Here is a 22,919-nt window from a genome sequence, read left to right as displayed (position 1 = left end):
TGACTGGCTGTTCATCTGGTTTTAAGTGTTTGTACATACATGGTTTTGTGTTTTCCTGTCGGTGTGTGTAGCACTGTTATTTTCTGAGGTGTATTGGACTTGATCTTTGTTTCTTCACATGAGCAAACACACAGTGCGACGAGATGCAGCTCGGGCTTGAGGAGGGAGGCAGATGCACACCAACACATATTTCATGCACACTCCTGCACACACACTCACAAGCACTCAGAGGAAACATCTCATCCAATACCACCCCCTCCTCCCTTCAGAGGTGTCCATCTGTTGAATATGTGCCTGAAACCAAAGAACAGACTCTGAAATTCAAACACTGTTCCTGCTTTACACTGCAGAGGTACAGACTAAATGCTTAAGAGGCAACATTCTGGCTGTTGCTCTAAATCAAAAACTAAAATATTTTGGCAACTGGTCTTTTTAACCCTCAAATGTCATCACATTCATCTGCCTGACTTACTATTAGCTAACAGAGCCAGACCATAAAATGTTTATGTGACGCTAAATGTTTTAATGTCAAAGTAATACTTTTATTACCATACTAAAACCAAATTGTACTGATTTAATGAGACAGAATATAACTTTCATCTTGATCATGACTCATGAATCATCAGTTAAGATGGAACTTTGTCTTTCCAAAATTGCGGCTCAAGAATTATTGGCAATACTCATTATTGTTGAACGAGGAAAATATGATTCCAGACAAATGTATTTTCTTTACCGTGACAAATGTTAATTACATCTTATCTGAAACTTTCCACATTATAGCAGTTAACTTTAGGTCTTGGAGTAGGTTTTCCTTGTTGGACACCTTAACTAAACAATGTTGTCTGTCAATGTTGATCAGCATCCATCCATCCATTACCTAGCTCTTGTGCTTTTAAGGGTCATTGAGGGAGCTGGAGCCAGTCCCAGCTGACATTGGGAGAGGCACGGTACACTTTGGACAGGTCGCCAGCGTATTGAAGGGCAAACACACAAAGACAAACACCTAGGGACAATTTAGAGTCTCTGATAAACCTAATCCCAATCTGTCTTTGACTGTTGGAGGAGGCTGGAGTACCCAGAGAAAACCGTTTCAGACACAGGGAGAACATGTAAACTCTGCTAACCACAACACAACCATGCTGTCAGTGGGGATTACCATTTATTTAAAATCTTTAAAATCTACTTGATGAAAACATGCTTATCTTTTCAAAACTTGCATTGCTTTGTTTGACAATGAAAAACCATCTCCTGTGAGTGCCGTGGCTGAGTTGTTTCAGCCTGTCTTGATAACTGCTGTGCATCATTCGCTCTTTGTGCCTTCAGGACGTTCTCAGAAAATGACTGTACCATGATGGCCCCGGCCGACCCCTGCCTCAGCCCCACCAAGGGAGAGCTGGTCTACAGCAAGACAGCCAAACAGTGCCTGGAGGAGATATCAGGTACATTCAACAGTCCACACACATGATGTGGGCTCTGCATTGTTAATGTTTCTCTGAGTGGGCGTGTGAAAGTGCATATGCTTCCGTGCATATACGTTTGTCTCTTAGAATACAGGAATTTAGCCCAGGTCAGCTTTATTTTATGTACAAAGTGCTTCAAATAGCAGCATTACAACAACACACAAACACAAAAAAAGCTACATTAGATAACATTAATGATAAAAAGTGATATAGTTAAAATTAGATATAACATTACTTGTAATTAGAATTAAAAGTGTTTATTTCAAAACAGATTAAAAGGATGAGTCGGAATTTTATTACCACTAGAGGTTTCCTTTCTAATGCCCAGTGGCAGTGTGTTCCACAGTTTAAGGCAGTAAAAACGTTACTTTTATGGAACATTTAAAAAGAAAAGCAGTAGAGGATCGTAGTAAATTGACTGGAACATAAAATGAAAGAATATAACCTTCATCTGCTGTGCACTATCTATATTTATTTAATGTTGACCTCGCTGCCGCTGCAGTGCTGCTCTACATGCGAGAGGAATTCAATAGGCAATGCAGTTTCCTACTTTAGGAAATGCAGAAGGCGACTGTTGTGGCTGGCACAGAGCACCGATGTGGTGTCCCTGGTTTGCGTTGGCTATATATGCTGCTTTGAGTCTGTTTGTGTTTACCGGGGGATCTCTGTTCTGTGCTGGTCTCATGCAGAGAAAAGAAAAGGTCAGTGCTGACAGCCAGGCACACGGAGCATCTGTGGCTCTGTGTTTACATCTCCGCGAGCTGCCATCATCCGTTACATCCCCTTTTTGTGTATTCATGTAATCCTATTCAGCTATTACTGTCATAACATATACATGGACGAAGAAGAGCTGGTTCAATTTATATCTTAAGTTTGTTTGAAAAGAGGGAAGACTGCAAATGTCTTCATTAGCCTTTAATTACACACAGTGGACATCTGCACGACTGAGCTTCTCGAGCTTAGAGGTCAAGAGTTTCTAACCACAAACTGAGACTCATGACAACGAGCTGGACGACAGTTTTAACCAGGCAGCACACATCAAAACACAAAAAGCTGGCAGAGAAAATTCCTATTGTTTCGATGGGATTTTGCAAATTGTGGATGTAGACTTCTGTGTCACAGTTTCATGCATCCTGCTTTATGGTACCGATCTTTGTGTTGCTTGAAATTGTCACATCTATGGTCAAAATCGTATTCTTTGATTAACGTGCTAATTATTCTTCCAAGATGTTTATTTACTTACTGCAGATTTCAAAATTATCCTCATGATTTGGATTTTATATTTCAGCAGAAAAATTTCACATGACTGGAATTGTGGATACCTTAATTTGGAAAGAACTCCCTCCTTCTATCCTCCCGGTAAAAGAAGAAATAGAGGTCAAACAAACATAAAGCACGCTCAATGAAAAATAAGATGTCAAGCTCAAAGTGAATCCAGACAGACCTTGTCTACAAAGCTCAGCGAGCACAAACAACAGCCTGTGATTACAGGTTTCGGGGATGTCAGGTCGGCAGAGACATTCCAGACATTTTGCTCTGGTCGTGGCTTTTCCGAAGCCCATCATTTGAAGGACAAAATTAAACTGCAGCGCTGAAGATTCCCTTTGTTTGGGGTCCATTTCAAACACTTGCTTTTTGTTGTCACACGTTTCTTGGTCGTCTCGCATCCTCTGCTTTCTCCGACTCCCTCTCCAAAGAGAAGTAAATTCGATGCCACAAATACCACATGACAAGCCTGCTCATTTTATGTATACGGGGTGAACCGATGTCAGTTGTGACAATCCCAAAACATCAAAACAGCACGAGCATATAAAGTCTTTATTTACATTAAGCTTTAAGCTTTTGTGTAATTATTTGTAAAACAAGTTGAGCCTCTGATGTAATTATCTTCATTTTTTGTCTCTATTTATATGTTAATTTGGATTGATAATAGAGCAAAGATTAATGATGAACTTGGAGCCTTGGAGAGTATTATGTAGATAAGTCGCTCTCAGTGTAATCACCTTGATTATGGCTTCTGAGGCAACTGCTTCCAGTGTTTTTTAGCTTGTGGTAACCAGGATTTAGCAATGACTAAAATGAAGACAGCTGTGACTAATGGCGACAGGGCTAATAACGCTTGCACTGATTGATGGGAATTTGTCGGTTGTGGTCTCACTGTTGATCCATGATAAGCTGCGGGCTCGCTGCTTTCACTTCTCAAGATAGCATTTAATTAAGTCGGGGCGGCCAGCGGGGCACTGCAGGGGCTGCAATCTTACAGGTGCACTGTCCAAACAACTCACTGTCACACTGCGAGCGAGAGAAATGGAGGGATGCTGAAAGAGAGGGGGAAAGATAGTGTGAGGGAGGAAAGGGAACTGAAGAAAAAGTGAGAGAATGAGAGAGATTAGGAGACGGAGAGGGTGATAAACACAGGGAGGGAGGGCTGAGAGAAAGAGAGAGAGAGAGAGAGAGGGAGTACTGCAGGCTGCATGCTGGAATGAACAGGCAGACGGAGAGCTATACGAGTCCGCTTGCCGGCTTCGCCACCCGTTCATTTTGCGCTGTGAGGAGAGTGGCACTGTCAGAGTCAGTGGGGAGGCAGGGGAAATGTGGCGGAGAGGTGGTAATTAAAGGAGAGACAGAAGGTGGGGGGAGAGCGATAAGAGTGAATGAAAAGAAACTGTCGTTTAATAGGGGAACAGATAAAGAGAGTGTGAGCACAGGCGGCAGAAGGAGAGAGGGAGAATGAGAGCGTGCTGGTGAGGGACGGGAGATGTAGCGGCTCGTTCATCCACGCCCCTGACTGTGGTGAGGCAAGAGAAGGAATCCAAGAAGACCGAGAGGCAGCATGAGAACTGGAGGAGTGGAAGGGATAAGTGTTTCTCTCCGGCTCATTGTCTGACCATGAGCATGGGCTGCCTCAAGGATGGATCTGGATTCTACCTATATGCCTGAGAGGGAGGGTTTCTCTCTGCTCTTCGCCCTGTGCTTGCTTTCCCTCCAGCCCTGCGAAGACTGGACCTCAGTCAGGAGGTGTCAGACGCGGGGACACATCTCTCTGCCTCCTCCGTCCACCGTTGCCTCCTTCACTCCATCCGCTCTCTCGGTGACAGTGCGGCCAAGATGTGAAGCGGAGAGCCACGCACAGGTAGATCCACTTGCATGTGCAGTTTCAGTCACCGAGCCACCGGAGGTAAAGAGGTAAGCTGAGAAAGGGAAGAGGAGCAGTGAGCAGAGATGAAGAGGGGAGCAGAGTTCTCGGTGTATCAGGGAGGCAGCCCGGCTCGGCGGCCTCCCCAGCCTCTCCCCGACAACCTCAACCTGCGGATCAAGCAGCGCTCACTCACGAACCTGACCCTGCTCAGCGACGGCGAGCAGCGGGTTTACGCCTTTGAGCTCGAGGATCCACCTTCTCATGTTTCCCAACCTCAGAACACTTCATTGTATTCAGGTTCCAAGCAGAGGGCAGGGGGCAGCCTGCAGGGGAGCCCCAGGAAGGAGGTTGTCACAAGGGGCGGAGGTGTACGGGGAACCAGGACTCGATCCCTGTCGCTCTCCCTCACTAAGGTGCTTTCCCAGTCTGAGCATTCCCTTATCCCTGTCCCTTGGCGGAGCACAGCTGCAGGCGGGCGGCCACAGCGGGCTTCATACAGCGGCCATTCAAGGACTGAGCTGCAGCGGAAGTCCAGGGAGGAAGCAGGGACAGATGAGGAGGGCAGCAGTGGACGTTCAGACGAGGAGCCAGGAGCAGGCAGGGGTGGTGGGAAGAAGGGTGACAGGGAGAAGGATGGGGGTTACTGGGCAGAAGAGGAGGTTTCAGGGGGAGGTCCTCGTGAGGGAGCGGCTCAGCTGGATAAGGAGGTGATCCTCACCATGCTGGGCGACCTGGAGAAGGTGCTGCACAAACAACCCCGCCCACGTAAGTCCATATGGTCTCAACCGTCTCCAGGAGATAAAAGTAGAATGTATAGTGTAGACAGAAATTATTTATTTTTGTTACAACATTTTAGAGTTGTGACAACAGTACGAAGTGGAAACTTTTTACGGGAACTAAAATAACTTACTTATAACATATTATGTAACAAAGTTTTGTCAGACAAAATGCTAATGAGCAGAATATGAGAATGTCATGGCATAAAAATCCTTAAATAAGCTGGTTATTTTCTTAATCCTCGTGATGGGGAAGCCTATTTCTCAGAACACTATTAGCATTTTAAGAGCCTATTTAAGAAAACTGCACGAGCTGGGTTGTGCTGTATGAGTACACACAACCTCCCTTGTGCAAGTCATTCACACACACTCACCCACAAATGTAAATTCTTCATTCATGTACACAGACTGAGAGAAATGTCTCATATGCATCCTTTCAGTTAATGAGGCACTCTGCCCACTGTGCTGCAATGTTAGGTGCTTTTTGGAATTTACAGTGCCACACTGTGTCTATCCTATTCCCACAGGTACAGTGCTATACTTGACAGTAGCTTTACAAACATCAATTTTACAGGAGCTCAACATGGAGTATGGTTAAAGTAAAATTTCCCAGTGCACGATGCTCTGTGTGCTTTTGGAATGTGCCCCGATGTACAAACCTGGCTTTGATGTCAGAGCAAAGGGACGTGGGAGGGGGAGCTTCGGTTGATAAGACAATTTTTTTATGTAACTGTGACAGCGGAGATGATTATTGTGACTCTACAGATTAAGCATAGTAAAATGCACTGCATGGCAGCGTGAGCTCTGGCAATGAGCAGATTATTGCTGATTTCCTTTAAGCAGGTTGAGGCATGATGCAGCATAAAACCGAAATACCTTGAGGTGTACTGTAGATGATGGAAAATCAACACCTCCTCCACTGAAAAGGAACAGCTTTTATTACTTGCACCTCCCTCACAGCCTGTGAATCACACAGCCAATGGGATCGATATAGCTTATTATTACACCTGTGTGTGTATGTGTGTGTGTGTGTGTGTGTGTGTGTGTGTGTGTGTGTGTGTGTGTGTGTGTGTGTGTGTGTGTGTGTGTGTGTGTGTGTGTGTGTGTGTGTGTGTGTGTGTGCCTGTGCCTGTGCCTGTGCAGGTTATTTTTATTTCGGGCATACAGTACAGTCCAGTACAGAGTTTGAACAGTTCAGTTCATCCTCTGTTCTTTAGCACATTCAATCTGGAAATAACAGATACTACATTAAAGTGCCATGTCCCCACTTATTTGAGTAGGTTTATGTCAATATTTAAAGAACTGTGTGTAAAATATAGTCCGCATAACACATAGCAACCAAATTGCAAGGGTTCGAATTTAGAATCTCCCAGCCAGCTGTTTGTCGTCTTGACATTAGTTCATGTGCAAACGATCTCACACAAGACACAGGGTTGTTTAAGAGTCAGGAGCTGCCATTTAAATTATAGTGGCGGTGACGATGCAAGTGAAAAAGATAGAAATGAGGAACACAAAAGTGAAAGTCTAGGAATATCAGAGATTGGTGTTAAAGAAAAATCAGCAAGAGAAGAACATGTCTTTCTATCAGAACTGGATAACTGAGAATCATTTGCATGGTGAATAAAACTCCCCTCATGACTGCACAGCAAGTTGACAGTGCTCTCCAGAATGTAGGAGGACATGTTTCTTTGTTATCGATCAAAAGAAGACTTCATGACCAAAACCACCCAAACCCTTGAGGATTCACTAAAGGCACATTCAGTGTAGCTGGTAAGCATCAGGAACGGCCAGTTTGCAGTTGACAAAAACAAACAAAGAGTTCAGGAACACAGTTGACGACTGATGAAAAAAAAAATCATCTTCTAGTAAAATTTAGGAAAAGATAATAGTGGAGACTGGAAAACAGCTAATGAACGAACGCCACCACCTCATCTGTCAAACATGGCATCAGTTCTGTTATGACTAAGGTATGTATGGCTGCCAATGGAGCTGGATGGATACGGAGGTCTACAGCAGCAGCACAGCATTCCTTCTTGAGTCAAATCAATCAAAACCCATTGCACAACATTTCATTTAACCAACGATCCTTAAAGGTGAGGAGGTGTCCTCGACTGGTCAAGTCGATTTCCTGATCTCTGATTGAGCCACATTCCACTTGCTTAAACCATCTATCATCTGACAGAAGAAATATGTTTTGGGCCTGGACCTTTATGATCTATTCACCGTTGCGAATCCATTTCAGTCTTTAAAAAGTCCATTCATCCTGTCGAAGTCGGCTTCCGAAGGATCCATTTGCTGCTGCTGCTGCAGTTTGTGCTTGTAGCCTCGGGGAAGTATCTGCCGTTAATACGTATTAACAAGCTTTCTGGGTGCTGTAACTCCTGTTAGGAAACACATTTAGCAGAAGGGTCTTAAAATTCCACGTGGATACATCTATGAGCCGATGCAGTGACTGACACCCAAAGCTTCATCAAGGCTGATCTGCGGCACAATGCTACCACAAGGAAACAGTTGTCTTGTGTTTTGAGTCTGTGTGCATGTTTGGGTTGTAATGCGTTTGTGTGTATTATGATTATGAAGGTGGGATGGTTCCCTGGTAGTGTTGAGCTGGAGCAAGGGGCATCATTATGTGCTAGAATGCATTATTGAAAGAGAGGGGGAGAGAGTGAACCAGAACTGAAGTGTGTGTGTAAATGTGTCAGTCCCAAACTGCAGGGATTTGCATTATGTTGTGTCAACTCTTATCTCGAGCACCATTTGTTCGACAGCTTTTACCATGCCTGTGGTTTTGTGTTTTGTGCCTACGTGTCCTTTTAAGGGTGTTTAGTCAAATTTTAAATTGAAAACATCATTGTGAGGATATTTCAGGTTAGAATTAGGTTTAGGTTAGGATAGGGGAAGTGCACCATGCTTCCCTCTGTACACTCTCTCCTCCTGGTCCCCGACGCCCTGACAGGGACGACCAAGCCTCCTTTAGTGCAATGTAGTGCACCCAGCATCCTCAAAAACAGTAATCATTGCCTTTATTTATTTATTCATTTATGTTTGTTTTGTTTTTTTGTCTGTTGCTGATTGTTAAAACTAAAAATGAAATTGTATTTTAAGTATTTCAATTAACTTCAATGAAATAAAATTAGATTTTGTTTGGTAAATGAAATGTAATAAAACTAAAACCTGATTAAAATTAAATCAGCAAATCCAAAAAAACCTGTGCCTGGGGGCAATGTTTTGATCCCTGTGGGTCTTTTTCAGGAAAGGCATACCAAAAAAAAGTTGGCCGTGCAGTCTGAGCAGGTTGTGATGTGTGTGGTGTGTGTGTGTGTTTCTGTGTTGGTGTTTGTGACTTATCTTCTCCCGTGCCCTTTTCAAACCCCCACACTGGCCTGTTTGGCTGCTTCACGTCCTCACAGGGCCAAGAGCTGGAGAGCAGCTTGAATCCTAATGAATGCTGCGTGACTCTTCACCTCTCTGTAATGTTGGTAGAAACAGCAGCTAAGCACACATGTGTTTAACAAGCCACTACATTAGGATGTGAGGGGCAGGGGATTCTCTTTAAGGGGGATGAGCTGCTAAATTACTTAAAGGTAATGTTTTTTCCGAATGAATAGTAGATTTCTAAAGCAAAGAATCCAACTGTGTGAATGTGTTTGTGTGTAACGTGGGTTTGCCCGTGAGGTGCAAATTCAGCCCAGTTATTCTACAGTGCAGGGGGGACCTCTGCTCCACAGCAGTGGATTGCTCACATATTCACACACAAGAGAATCATGAACAAACGCGCTTTAGGCTGTCTCTCAACATCACATGAAGTGTCCACTCACGATGGAGACCAGATCCACATCCATGACTGAAGCCAGGTCCTCCTCGTGGCACTTGATAATGGGATTGTAATTGGATCTTCCTTGAAGGGGCCCTGCGGAGGGAAGGAGCGGAGCAGAGAAGACACTAGAAAAAGGAAGAAGAACAGAAAAAGAGTAAATACAATAACTGGAGCTATGAGTTCTTGGGTCCAGAAATCTGGTTTTCATTAAATTCATGAGCTGCATCTCCCTTCACTAAGGAACCGCGAGAAAAGGTGTCGATAGCGAATCATTCCTGGCTTCAAAGGGGAGTTTTTGTGCCTCATGACTGTTTCACAAGTTCTGTCCTGACCCTTCAGGGGCACAGACGTTTCTCCGCATTTGGCTGTGAATGCATGTTTGTCACCATGATTGCATGTCAGCCTTGGTCTAGTGAGTGAAACATCATCGATTTCTAATTAGTGCCTATAAAGTGGACTTCTGATACGGTGTGAGAAGCTAACAGCACGTGTCACCACCTCAGCCTCACACAACCTCCAGTGTGTTTGCTCTGCACAGACAAAGAATGACCTCAATTATGCCAGAATGCTCGGTTCCCTGCGCGGCCATGACACTGTGCTCCAGGATAATTGAGGTCAGGTCTTGACTTAATTTTGAGCAAGATTCTTCAAACACCAATATTGTATTTTTCAGATTTTTGTAAGTCCTGAGGTCTACAGACAAATTGACTGAGACAGTGTAATCGCATACTGAGCCCAACATTCAGTGGCAGGGTAAAAACCTGGAATATCGTCCTCTTTGTAACAGTTTGGACTTTGATGTGCGTTTTTACAGCTTAGTCATTGGAGTTTAAACGTGTTTTAAAAATCCAACGATCCCAGACCTCTCTCAGTTGTGTAGTGAATGATCTTGTGGTTAATTTGTGCCTGTGCTTTTTGACTCATTCAATTTAACTCATATTTAACAAGGTCTCTCTACAAAAGCAAAATGACCACAGCAGCTAGGGCACATTGAATATATATATAATTATAAGCATAGTGAATTATAAAGGGTTAAAGGACACCCATGTCCATTAAAAGTCGGATTAATTCACTTTCAAAAAGGATATAAATTCAATGTCAGTGATACTTATGGCAGTTTTCAGCACATTGCTGTACCTGGTAAACCAAGAGACTCTAACAAAATGCATTGTCACACAGCATACAGCAAAACAAGAAGACTAGAGTCAGCTACATACTACAAGCGTCATGGCAGTCTGTTCGAATCAGATCGTGTTTTTATAGTGGGGTGAAAAACAGGAACTGTAGAAATGCCTCAGAGAGAAAGTAGAGCCGCTTCCTGCAAACTGTCGGTATTTGTTCAAATAAAAACAAAGTATGTACTGGTTTCTTTTGCTAGAAAATGGATCCAAAACACTCCATGTTCAACTCTGAAAGTGGATTTTTCAGACATATTTATGCTGTAGTTATCCAGGGAAACTGCCTAAGCTTCTCTGCTTGTCTCCCATTTCAACCCGCTTCCTATTCCTGCATATAAACACCTGAACCATTATTCCTCTCCTGGCACTGAGCTGTGCCACAGGAGTCGCTCGGGGCCTTTTTAAACCTCCAACCTGCCACTGCTCCCCCGTTTGCCCCAGTCACTGTAATCACCATAGTATTTCTGCTCCGAGCACTGGAATCAGCGCACGGGGGACAGAACACAGCTTCTCGCGCTCATCGCACCATCACAATGTATCGTACAACATCGTTCATCTCCGCAGTGGAGACAGTTTTCCACCGAGAGCACCTTGAAACTGGAAAGGAGTGTGACCTGCATCCAGTCCGTGTCTCGTTCCACTTTTTAATTACCCGTTCCCCCGTATGCGAGCTCGGCGAGCCAACAGAGAGGCTTAATTGGAGCAGAGAGGCAGATACTTTGTTGTGTGCCCACAGCTCACAGTGGTGAAATGTTGCCCACCCTGTGCTTATTAGCAGCACTCCTTCAGAGCAGTCCTAATGTCTCCGAAAAACAAGTCCTCATGACTTCAAACGGGGCACTGGGAGGAACATAAAACATATGAAGTGCTTTCATAGCTGTGTGCTGCTGCGGGGTGAGACAGACGATGGTGGACAGGAGTGGCAGCGATTTCCGTCGAAGCTGACAGAGAAACACAGGAGCTCTGACATGAGTTTGCCTTTGAAGGCACAACTGTGTTCCGAGCAAACCGATAGAGTGCGTGGTGTCATGGCACGACATTTCTGCATCGGCCCTGAAGGAGAAATGTCAATACTGTGTCAAATAATATCCAGTTTTCAGAATAAAAGAACTGCAAGTTGTGCAGCCTGACAAGATGATTTATTGTATTGCTTCTAAATTAGGTTTAGGGATGTGCACCCATGCTGGCTGTCATCGTGATCGGTCATTGTTCTGTTCTCCCTACTGAGACGTCCAGTGACATCCCATGAAACTCTGTATGTCAGATGTCCCCATCACTTCTACATTTGCGTGTTTGTGCATGTGTAGCTTTCGCGAAGAACGGGTAAGTGCTTTGTGTGTATGCAGCTCCAAACGTCTAAGTACATCATATGAATTATGTGTCTCCAGGAGAGGACCCTGAGACAAGACGCATGAGGACGGTGAAGAACATTGCAGACCTGCGGCAGAACCTGGAAGAAACCATGTCCAGTCTACGGGGGACACAGATTAGCCACAGGTAGGTTCACAGATGGTGCTGCCATTTGCTTTCTCATAAACCGTTTTTTCAGACATGAAGAATGTCCACACATCTCCTTGTACTGTCTTTCTCCAAACTTTCCCTTTCACATATTCAACAACTCAGCAGGAGATTCCCTGGTCAGACAACAACACAAACATCTCAGTTCATATGAGGGTTGGCGCAGCATGCAGTATATCCAATGTATAAACTCCGCTGCGGAGATCACAGTTGTTGTTTTTTTACAGCACATCAACACTGGTGTAAGCCCTTGTGGCCAAAAGCTCTTTAATCTCATTATCTTTCCAATTTGAAATCTCCGTCCGTGCCTTCTACATGTATGAAAACTTTTTTTCATCCTGAGATATTTATATTATTTTTATTTCTTCTTGTTTTGTGTCTGTTGCATGTTACGAACATCTTCATACAGCCCCTTTAGATAATATCAGGAGATTATACGGAGTTCAGTGCAGGTCTTCAAGCAGCTATAATGACTACTACAAACAAATGCTTATTTCCAAGTCACACAAAACATTGCACATGTTCTCAAAGAGGATTCGATCCATTAACCCTTCTGTCATAACCTCACAGCGCTGTCAAGGCTGCAGCTATAGAGCATATGCAAATAAAGTCAACCAAGCAGTTTACTCCTGCATAGCCTCGAGCCAGAGCTTCCTTGTTCTTACAGTCAGGCTACGATCCACACTAATATGTGTATATATATATATGAGTTTAAAATGAAAATGACCTCTGTCCAGATGGGCATTTTAGCTCTGTATCAGAAATAATTTCATTCCATTCTTGCATGAATGAAAACACATACCACATGACCACATAGTGAACACTGGGCATGAGCTTGTTCATGGGAAGTGTCAGAAATCACTATTATAGCTTGTCTCCTGAGCATGTAGGCATGTGTACAACAGCTGCTGGAAAAGAAAACAAGGTCAGCATCACTTGTAATTCATTATCCATGTTGATGATGGAAAAAGGTCAGGTGACAGGAGTATGACAAATCAGGGAAGATACTGAATGTCATCACTGATAAGATGCAATAATGATGCAAACTTGGGCGTCTGTGTCCTTGTTTCCAAAACTCAGGTGTAACTGTAGCAAAACTGATGCCTTCAAATCTAAAACGCATCACATTATTTACGTTATCTGCTTCCACATTGAATTTTCTATGCAGCTGATTTTAACCTTCTACATTTAATTAAGACAACAGTCAAATAGCCTCATTTACGGTGCTCTCCTCCTCATGTGTTTTTTCTTAATTATTTAATATCGGTGTGAGATTAATATTTAGTGAGTTCAGTCTGACCTGTACCGCAACATTCTGCAGTAGCAGTCGGCTTCAAAGCTTCGACCCCCCACCTGGCTTTCTGCATGGCTTCGTGCACTTTCAATTATAAACTGTTTGATAGATCAGTCAAATGCAAAGAAAACGGAGCTGGCTGTCAGTGGTGATTTCATAAAACCCACAGTTTAAGCTATTACAGCTAACTGACAGTTCTGTGTGACGTAGGACATTTCACATCAAATTTTTTTTTTTCAACCATTCAAAGCGCTTAACAGTACAAGTCGTATTCACCTATTTATGCACACATTCAAACAGCTACAGCGTTATAATTCTCTTTAGGTTTGTCAATAATAATAATAATAATAATAACTTTAATGTGTTTTATTTAATATAAAATAAATATAATTTTATTATTTATTGCGCCATTCAAGAGACCCAAGGTCGCTGTACATGTGTCACTAGGGACAAAAAGAAAAAGGAAAAGAAAAGAATCCACACAAAAAAGAACAGAAATAAATTGAGCACTAACGGCAGCGTTAACTGAGGCCAAAGGCCTTTTGAACAGGTGGTAATTACCCCTGTTACATTATTAATGTAATCTGTGTAGATATGAATATGATATATTGGTTTAGCAGCGACATAAAAGGAAAGACCCTTTGACCCTCAGCAAGAACAATCAAATATGTATTAGAGCCCGACTGATTTGTAGGTTGGCCAATAACAACGTATACGAGCCTTTCACATATTGGTATCTGAAATTATGTTGGCTGATTCGCTGATGTGAAAACTTTAGTTATTTATTTTACAGAATAGATAAAGCAGATAACACGTGTATTGCTAACTATAGCAACAGTTACTATGAAGCGCTGCAGTCTATTCAGACCTTCTTTCAACCGGTGTTTTAACACATGTCGTGGTGAGTCTAAAACAGAGACATGTTCTACTTCAGAAACATGTCGTTGCTAACAAAAGACAAACTTCAGAAGACGACCCACACATGTCACGACTGACACTGAAAATAACCAAAGAGAAGGCAGGAGAAGAAAAGCGCTCACAGTTGTGTGGCAGCAAAAATTATCCAAGTCAGTCTTCTTGTGCATCTATTGTCCTCCAAATATATGATTTTTAAAGATTTTAAAATCTGTGACTCACCCTACACAGTTTATCACACTGATCCAACAGGGAGCTACAGCATTTCTCCCAGTATTAATGATTCACCCTCTATTACCATCTTCTCCTCCACCTACCCTGGATTTAATTAAAAACAGGCATCACCCTCCTCAGCAGCTGGCACACATGTAATGACATTCAGGAGTTGATGGACAACCAGCACCTTAAAAGACTGTCCCATTTGTGAGCCATGGGCAACACGGAGACTCATAACGCACGGTGCAGAGACTCAGGCGAAGACCAAAATGATAACCATTGGTTTATGTCAGCTCCGCGGGAAATGGTTCCCTGCTCATCCCTCTCCTTCCCTCCTCAGTCTATTATTTTTGTGTGTTTTGCCCCATGTGCAGAGGAAGATGGTGGCCAGGCTGCCGACAGCCATGACAGATGGTATCTGTGTGTGTGTCTGTGCGCGCGCGTGTGTTTGTTTTCTAATTCTTTTTTTCCACAGAGGAGTCGGAGCCAAGCACGATCAATACAGTGCTATTGTCTTACCAATAAATTGAATCTAATGGGAGCCACACGGAGGTGGGATGTGAGGTGTTTGATTGGTCTGAGGACGCAATTCTCATTCACATGCATCAGACAAAATGCAACGAACCCCGGCACAAGCATCATACACGGTGCCTGTGTGTGATTTGGAGACGCAATAAGCACTAAGATGGAAGCATCAGTGCAATAATGTCTGGATTACTGCATCGTTTTCTACCATTACATTACATGGAAGAAAAGAGAAGTCGGCTCCTGAGTGTGAGCCACCGTCTGTCCCCACTCTCTACGTGTTTATATTCTGAATGTGACAAAAGCTTCTGAGTATGCATGCCAATTCTGTCCATGACCAAAGCCTGGCCAGTCCGTCCTAATCTCTCCCCTGAATAAGAAATGGCTGTAATCACCATGAAGCTTTGAAGCACCTTAAGTAATTAATCACTGTTATGCTCGAGCAGACATGACTTTCATATTCATCATTCTGTCTGTCTCTCTCTACACCTTCTGTGGGATCCCCCGTTTGTAGCATGGCCTTTACAACTTGGTGTTGAGGTGTCTAATCAAAATATATAAATGTATTAATATTGTACATATCACCTCTGAGACAGTGATTTCTGAAATTATTCGATAGATGGTTGGCATTGTTGTGTTTTTTATCTGTAATTGATATTGAAGATGGGCAACAGGAAGCCTCAAATCAGGGATGTTACAGTAAAGACAGGTGTTTTGTGCATCTGTCTTATAATTGCGCTGCGGCACAAAAAAAACACCATCTGTCCGTAAAGCAAATAAAACCCTGAACACCAACTTCTAAATATTTTTAATTAAATGTAGATATCCCATGAAATATTGTAGGTTTTTACATGTTTGGTGCCTTTAGATAAACAGTTTTGAAAATATTGCAAATTTGTTGATTACAATATAGTTGTCATGATTTGTGTTCTTATAAACTGCTCCATAGAGAGCCCAAACATTCTTGCATCGGTTCAGATTAAGACCGAGTGAAAATCCAGTCCCCAGTAAAGTGTGTCTTGCCTGGAAGCTAATGGCAGCTAATGTTACCTGACATTATTGACCGAGTCCAAAAAGCCCCTGTTCCAATAATATCTGTGGTTAAGCTAGAGTTTCAGAGGCCCTGCCTGACCTTGCCACTTTGACACAGCAGCCATCGTGGCAACTCATTTCACTTCCACCATGTTCATCAGAGATACAGATGTGTAGGGTCCTCCACAGACAGTCTGTACTGAATAGAAAAGCTTGTTTAATTTCCCTCCACTGTTTTCTTTCCATCCTAGTCATGAAAAATCATACTGATTGGCATAGGAAGGGAAAGGAAGCAGGTCCACATGTGGAGAAATGCTATGATCTTCAAGGTCAAACCCAGCACAGCAAAACAGAAAAGGGAAATCTCCCCCTGCTCCCGGCTCCCTGTCTACGCGGCCCAGACAGATCCATGTCTAGTCCCAGGGGATTCAGCAACTGCCGGGTGACATTTTAAACATAATTGCTTCACCCGGTTGTATTTGTTTATTTTTGTGTTTACATTGGGAGCACAGACACAACAGTGTCTGATAAATTATTCATTGGATTGGAATTTAGGAGATAGCCATTTGTCCTGTTTGGGTGCACATACAATTATTTTTTTTCTTTTGTACATTTAGCTGATACTTCAATATCAAGAGATTTGCAATGATTGCATAAACATAGTAGAGGTCCAAAACAACAAGTTCTCAACAGTAATGATGGGCCGAACCCATAAAAACTTTCCAATCCCTGTCAATGCACTTGTGACAGAACCTACATGATGCAGCCACAGGAAGCTAATATGAGGCACTTCTTCACAAGATTCTTCAGTCTGTAGCCCTGTTTCTTCTTTGCCACGAAGACCCTGCAGGAACTCTTTGCATTTCCACAACAGGAACCAGGGTCTAAATAAAGCTTTGGCTAATTTTTTTAAATAAAACAGTCCCTGGTTGGGGAGTAGTACTTCATGAAAGCTCTAAACATACCTGACTGGTTCTCTTGTATGATGGAAGATGTGCTAGGGATGCAGCAGGACCTGTCTCGGGGTCCAGATTGAGAATAGGGTGCTGTGATGGTGGTGAGCAGTTGGTCTGGATGCCTCTTCCTCTTTCTTTTAATATCTGTCTGCCTGGCTGCATTGTATGAGTGATTGTGGACACTGCTGAGGTCTTATGGCTTCTTATAAACTCTCAGGTTATTGTAAAGAATGCACTCGAGTTCCTACCAGCTCCATAGAGGGCTGGGGGTGACTTGGGCACTTTTTGCCTTTATAGCGCTGTGATAAAACTCTGATCTGTGGCCACTGACTGTATAAATTTCCCTATAACTATGTAGCTCCAAAAAAAAATTAATTAACTGCTTTTGTGAACACTGTGGCTAATACACTGTACATGACATTTGCGGAGCTGGCTTCTGAAGTCACGCGGCAGAGTCGGGTCTTAACAAGATCATTGAACTAACCTCCACAAGAAACGCATGTTCAACTCTCAGGCCTCATTAGCAGCTGCAAGAGAAAGTTCCTGTGTATTTATATCGAGCAGTGCTCAGCAATAAGCAACTCCCTGCTGTCAACGTGGATTCTTCTCCTGCTGAGCTCTTGGCTTAACACGAAATAGTCTCCCTCTGTTAGGACTTATTTTGGGTTTGATTCTGCTTTACACCAGATAGTCTCCTCAAAGCAGCAGCGTTTATGGGAAATGTGGTCTTCATTTTGAGAAACAGTAATATAGATTACCAATGATTTATGGTATTATAGGATTTCTCTCTTATAATAGTGTATTTGTTGTGTAATATGTTGAAGATACCCAATTATTTTATTGAGAGTTGTGTTATCTTTTTAATTGGATGTGCCTGTTCATGTGTGGCAGGTGTGCGCCTTTCTCACCAGTACCTCTCCTCAACTTGCAGCTCTGCCATATCCTTGCTTTTTTGCACACACTAAACGTGACACCAACACACACAGACACAAATTCTCCCTCAGTTTATCTGTCTCATTTCTCTCTCTCTCTGCTGCCGCCTGGAGATAAAGATAAGCTGATTTAGCAAACTACATTGTGTACGAATGGTTAAATGATTTTGATTTCTATACCGTTGCAAATTGATTTCTGCATTTCCATATTTGCCTGCGATCGCTCGTCAGATAAGCGGTTTCATTTGGCTTCGCTGCATTCTAGCATGGCATCGCGTGTGTCATTGGGTTTCTGTATGTGTGTCTGTGTGTGTCTGTAAGTGTGTGTTGATTTGAGGAGGTGTTGATAGAGATGTGGTGTGAATATGGCTGCCATTACTGACCCTCTCATGTTGGCACTTGGCATTACAGTGAGTGAGGTCTTCTGTCCTTTTTCACATGCGCACACGCACACGCACACACACACACACGCCCATGCCCACTCTCACACCTCTCTCAGTTTTATGTGTGAGACACGGCTTTCAGATGTCATGTGCTTTTGTCACCTCATGGAGGAAGGCCAGTGTAGGCAGGCATCCACACATAGAGAGACGTCTCATCCCACATATCCAGCTGCTGTCCTCTGGTTCAGCTGCATCATCTGCGACACTCACTTTAAAACCTGTATGGTTTCATGTATTTTTTAAACCAAGCAGAATCCTTCAAATGTAAACAGCAGTTGTGCAGGTGAGTGCTGACACAAAGTGTGTATAAAATTAAAATGAATATGCTGATAATACAACAGTTTAGTGTACCATACAAACATCATATCCTTATATTGTGAAAAGTGTTCAGAATCTGTACCACCAGGCACATCTGAAGCCATAATCCTATTTACACTTCCGCTATATGTGATGGTCCTGTTTCCATGGTGATATATAATATATGTAATGCAACACACCATTATTTTGTTTACACAGGGATATTTGTGACTAGGCTGCAAATCCGAAGCTTATACTCAGGGAAAAATCCAGAGTCTGGTTTTATATCAGGTCTGCTCTCTCTGTCTCTCATCATGTGACTGCAGTGCACCCTTCTTCCCAGCAGAGAGAGCTCCAGTTAGGTACCACGGCTGCCGTGATGTATTAAGTTGCAGAGGCTTGGCGGGTGACTGGTCTGCAGCACTTAGGAACCGATCCCATCGTTTGGATTTCGCTTCGTTCTTGCAAAAAAAAAAAAAAACTGTCCGGGATCTTTTTTTGTCATGTGTTTCAAAAGCTGCAGTTGACATTTTCAGATTTTTCTCTAGAGGAAAAAAAAAAACGACTGGATTTGGCTGTTGCAGGGCTAATGAAGAATAGTCAGGATAGTGAGTCAGTCCTCTTTGTCTCCCTCCCTCAGGTTTCATTGCTTGTCTTGGCTGCTTTCTTTGCCAATATTGTATTTGTTCTCAGAGTGCACCCACTATCCCGCGTCTTATCTCTCCCCACATGCATTTTTAGCTATTGTGTGACGCAGATCGAGAAAGATTCAAAGCTTTAATTTGTTTTAAAGACTAATGAATGGTCACAAAAATGAATGTATGTAGTCAATCCTGGCACTGATGTGATATAATCTAATAGCTATTGCTGTTGTGTGGCCATTTTTTGTGTTATTGTATAGTTTTTGTCATATACTGCAAACCTGGAAAGAAAAATCACTTGTCTACATGTTTTTTAAAACGCTGACCAGGACAGTAACTCATTTACTTCCTGATATGCAGGAGGAAAATGCGCCTCATTCAGATTTTATTTCCTGTGACATTTGAAAAGTTTGTGTAAAATGCACTTGTGAGTTGTATGAAAACAACTTCCTCTCTTCTCCTCTCTGTTTGTGATGTACTGTACCATGATGGTCTGACATATGTTCTCATGGGGGCTTTTCACTTTCTACTCCCCTTTCAACTTAACACGCTGAAAGGAAGAGCATTGTAGGAAGGTCACTCACACACACACACACACACACACACACACACACACACACACACACACACACACACAAAGACACTGACACACACAGAGACACACAAAGTAATGTTAGAAGAACGAGCATGTGATTTGAAGGTAGTGGCAGCTCTCCTCAGAAAATATGCGTGAGCTTTTCACCTGAATGACTTGCCCTTCACACAGGAGTGCACTTGATACGATGGCATCAGTGATGGCTTCAGACTTGTGCTTCTGGTCTATTGGAGCCACTTTACTAAAGGGCTTCTTCACGGAGCCTTTAAGAGTGGTTAGCAATTGTCAGAAAACACCCTGCTGATGATAAATGATAGAATGATGAGAAGAAATACAAAATATTGTGTATATAATTCCATTATTCTGTCTTTCTACCACTCTCTCTCCACAGTACACTAGAAACAACCTTCGACACCACGGTAACCACTGAGGTCAATGGGCGAAGTCTCCCAGCCCTCACTACACGCTCCTCCCCCATGGCCTGGCGACTGGGTCAAACCCAGACCCCTCGTCTCCAGGCAGGCGATGCCCCCTCAATGCCCAGCAGCTATGCTGCGCCCAGGGCGAGCTCGACAGGGGCTGGCACCACCACAGGGCGCTACAGTGGGCACACGGACGCCACCAGGTTTGTGTACAGTGCCCCCCTGAGGCGAGCAGCAGCGGCAGGGTCGAGGGGGGCTGAGCAGGGGGAGAAGGGAGAAGGAGGGCTGGAGAGAGGGAAGCAGATGGAGGTGGCAGGGTACATGAGTGATGGGGACATCCTAGGGAAGAACGGCCGGATGGATGAGATCACCAGCGGGTAGGATAAGCATGTTAGCCTCCATTGACACACTGACTAATTCCAAGTTTCTGCTTTAATGGTGCTACTAACAAAGCTTATTGATAGGCCTACCATAAGTAAATTACAGGTATAGTCACATATAACTTAATTCATAGATCAGAAATCAGCTTTCCTTAGCTGTTCATAACTGAAAATATAGGCAGCTTTACAATGTTAACTGATGTAAACAAACTTTTAGTACAACAAAATAATGAATATCAAGTATTAAAACATACTAGATGATTTACTATTAACCTTATATCAATAAATAAGCATTTTGGGAAATAAACATACTTGCTATTTTGCTGAGAATTAGATTTAAAGATATCTACAGTCAGTAGACAGTTTGCTTAGCTGAGCTTATGACAAATGAAAAATAGGGGAAACAGCTGGCCTGGCTTTCTCAAAAGGTAAAGCCGAGGTACCTGTGTTTGCACAGCAGCCTGATGACAACGCTTCAGGGAGTAACTGCTCTCAGCCCAAAAAATCTAACTTTTTTAGTTTTTAGTTTTCATATATATTTAACAGATGAGTTTTCCACCATTACGGTGAGCTAAGCTAAGTGACTGGTAGCTACAGACACGAGAGCCTTGTTATTGATCTTCTCATACTCTTGGCAAAAAAAGCTAATAAAAAAATTGTCCAAAAGGGCTAACTATTTCTTACAATCAAATGCATCCATTTGAGTGACAGCATATTCTAAAGTAGTGTTTTGAGTATTGGTGCGAAGGCATTTGTTTGATACTATAACCATGAACCATTTAACACCTGACGTTACTCGCGCTTGTTGCTATGGTGTGAAACAGCATTGGATTTGAAGTTGTGACTTGTACATGCAACACCGTGGCAATAAATGTGTTTCTCTGCCTTTGTATACTTGAAATATGTACTTGCGGTACATTTTACAACCTGCTCATGCTGATGAAATTTCTCAAGGCCACTGCATGAATGGGTATTAACTCAGCAACTTTGCTTTGATGTCTAAAGCAGAAGACGTCAGCTTTAATACACAATAGATTGGCCTTCTCATACTTCTTAAAACGCCACCTTTAAAACACCATTTGTCTTTTGAAGCATCATGAATATAAGTGACACATTTCTGTTCACCGTTAGCTGCGTATTCACACAGTTGCCAAGGTCTCAGCAATTTTTTTTCTCTGTGCATCAATACAAATAGCCTGCTGACATCCACCAAGGCTATCATTGGCTTGTCATGCCTGGAGAAGAAAGGTTCAAGTAATAGATTACATGAATGAGGGAAGATAAATCAGTGTCTTCCACAAAACGTCGTGACAACACAAGTGCGGGCATCTGACCTTCATTCTCTCGATAGCAATAAATGCCATGAGCAAGTGGTGGGTGTGCTGAAAAAAGCAGTTCATCTTCCGCACACACACACACTTGGCATCCGTGCACTCAAGATTTCCCAAAAGGAGTAATGGGGGATGATGCAAGTGGCAGTTAGGCGAGGAGTAATGGAGCTCAGCATCTATAGGGTTAAAGATGTGTCAGAAGAGAAGATGTAGCAACACATCAGGAGGGAAAGGTGATTAGCTGAATTATTAGCTTAATTAGCTCAACACTAATGATCCCCGTGTCCTATCAGCCGTGTCTGATAGCTGTCTGGCAGTCGCCTCTAATCCCACCACTTGCTCACTGCCATGTACACATCCGAAGATACACAAATTCACTTAATCATGCACCCATTTGTTATATATTTCTAAACAGAATTCATTAGTCAGATTGTCCATTGATCAAACGAGGCTCTATCACGTCTCTTGTTTAGCTAAATTAATTTGTTGCTTTTCATTATAAAAAAAGAAAAAAGAAAAAATCGAATAAGTAAACTTTTGGTGTCAAACTAAGCTCAGACATCGACTTCCTCTAATTGGTTCTCCTCTCACAGATACCTCACAGACGGCGGCCTCCATCTGTATGCAAGGAGCACAGGCCGAGGCTCAGACGTGGCTTCTTCGCGAGAAATATCCCAGAGAGGAAGCAAAGAGATGCAGGGAGACATAGACAGGTAAGGCTGGAGTCTGTCAATCATGCGGCGCTGCTCGCTCTGCTGACGTGTGTTTGATGCGCGTTTGGACCGCACCCATGTCTATTTAGGTTTTCCAAGGACACGTTGAATGGATGAAAGCGCGTTGTTGAATATCCCAATTTGCATACGCTGTCTGCGTTTTTGCATTTCAGTTTTCCCTTTTGGCGTTTAGCTGATGTTCCTCTCTGGAGAAGCCTGCGATGGCTTCAACAGTACAAGCCTCAGTAACTTCGCCGGTTGCCAATCACTTTTAGCTACAGCCAGGTGTGCGTTGCAAGGGTAAATCCACCCGACTGTTCTTTTGCGGCCAGTGATGCG

At 43.0% G+C, this 22,919-nt stretch overlaps 1 protein-coding gene across 13 annotated transcripts in view; it reads left to right on the top strand.

Moving 5' to 3' along the window:
• nav3 (neuron navigator 3) overlaps positions 1-22,919 on the top strand; it is a 308,358-nt gene that overhangs the window by 234,896 nt on the left and 50,543 nt on the right. For 11 of the 13 annotated variants that reach the window (XM_034578815.1, XM_034578814.1, XM_034578808.1 and 8 more), the window contains 4 exons: positions 1,324-1,439; positions 11,759-11,867; positions 20,126-20,533; positions 22,461-22,580. In XM_034578815.1, coding sequence (XP_034434706.1) covers positions 1,324-1,439; positions 11,759-11,867; positions 20,126-20,533; positions 22,461-22,580 — 753 coding nt within the window. Of the gene's footprint in view, positions 1-1,323; positions 1,440-3,898; positions 5,365-11,758; positions 11,868-20,125; positions 20,534-22,460; positions 22,581-22,919 lie in introns of those variants that run through there. The other 2 variants (XM_034578813.1, XM_034578819.1) reach the window with 2 other exon arrangements.

This window comes from Hippoglossus hippoglossus, chromosome 23, assembly GCF_009819705.1.
Source record: "Hippoglossus hippoglossus isolate fHipHip1 chromosome 23, fHipHip1.pri, whole genome shotgun sequence".
Lineage (NCBI taxonomy): Eukaryota > Metazoa > Chordata > Actinopteri > Pleuronectiformes > Pleuronectidae > Hippoglossus > Hippoglossus hippoglossus.
Note: the sequence above shows the minus strand (reverse complement) of the source record. Positions and strands in the feature narration are given on the sequence as shown.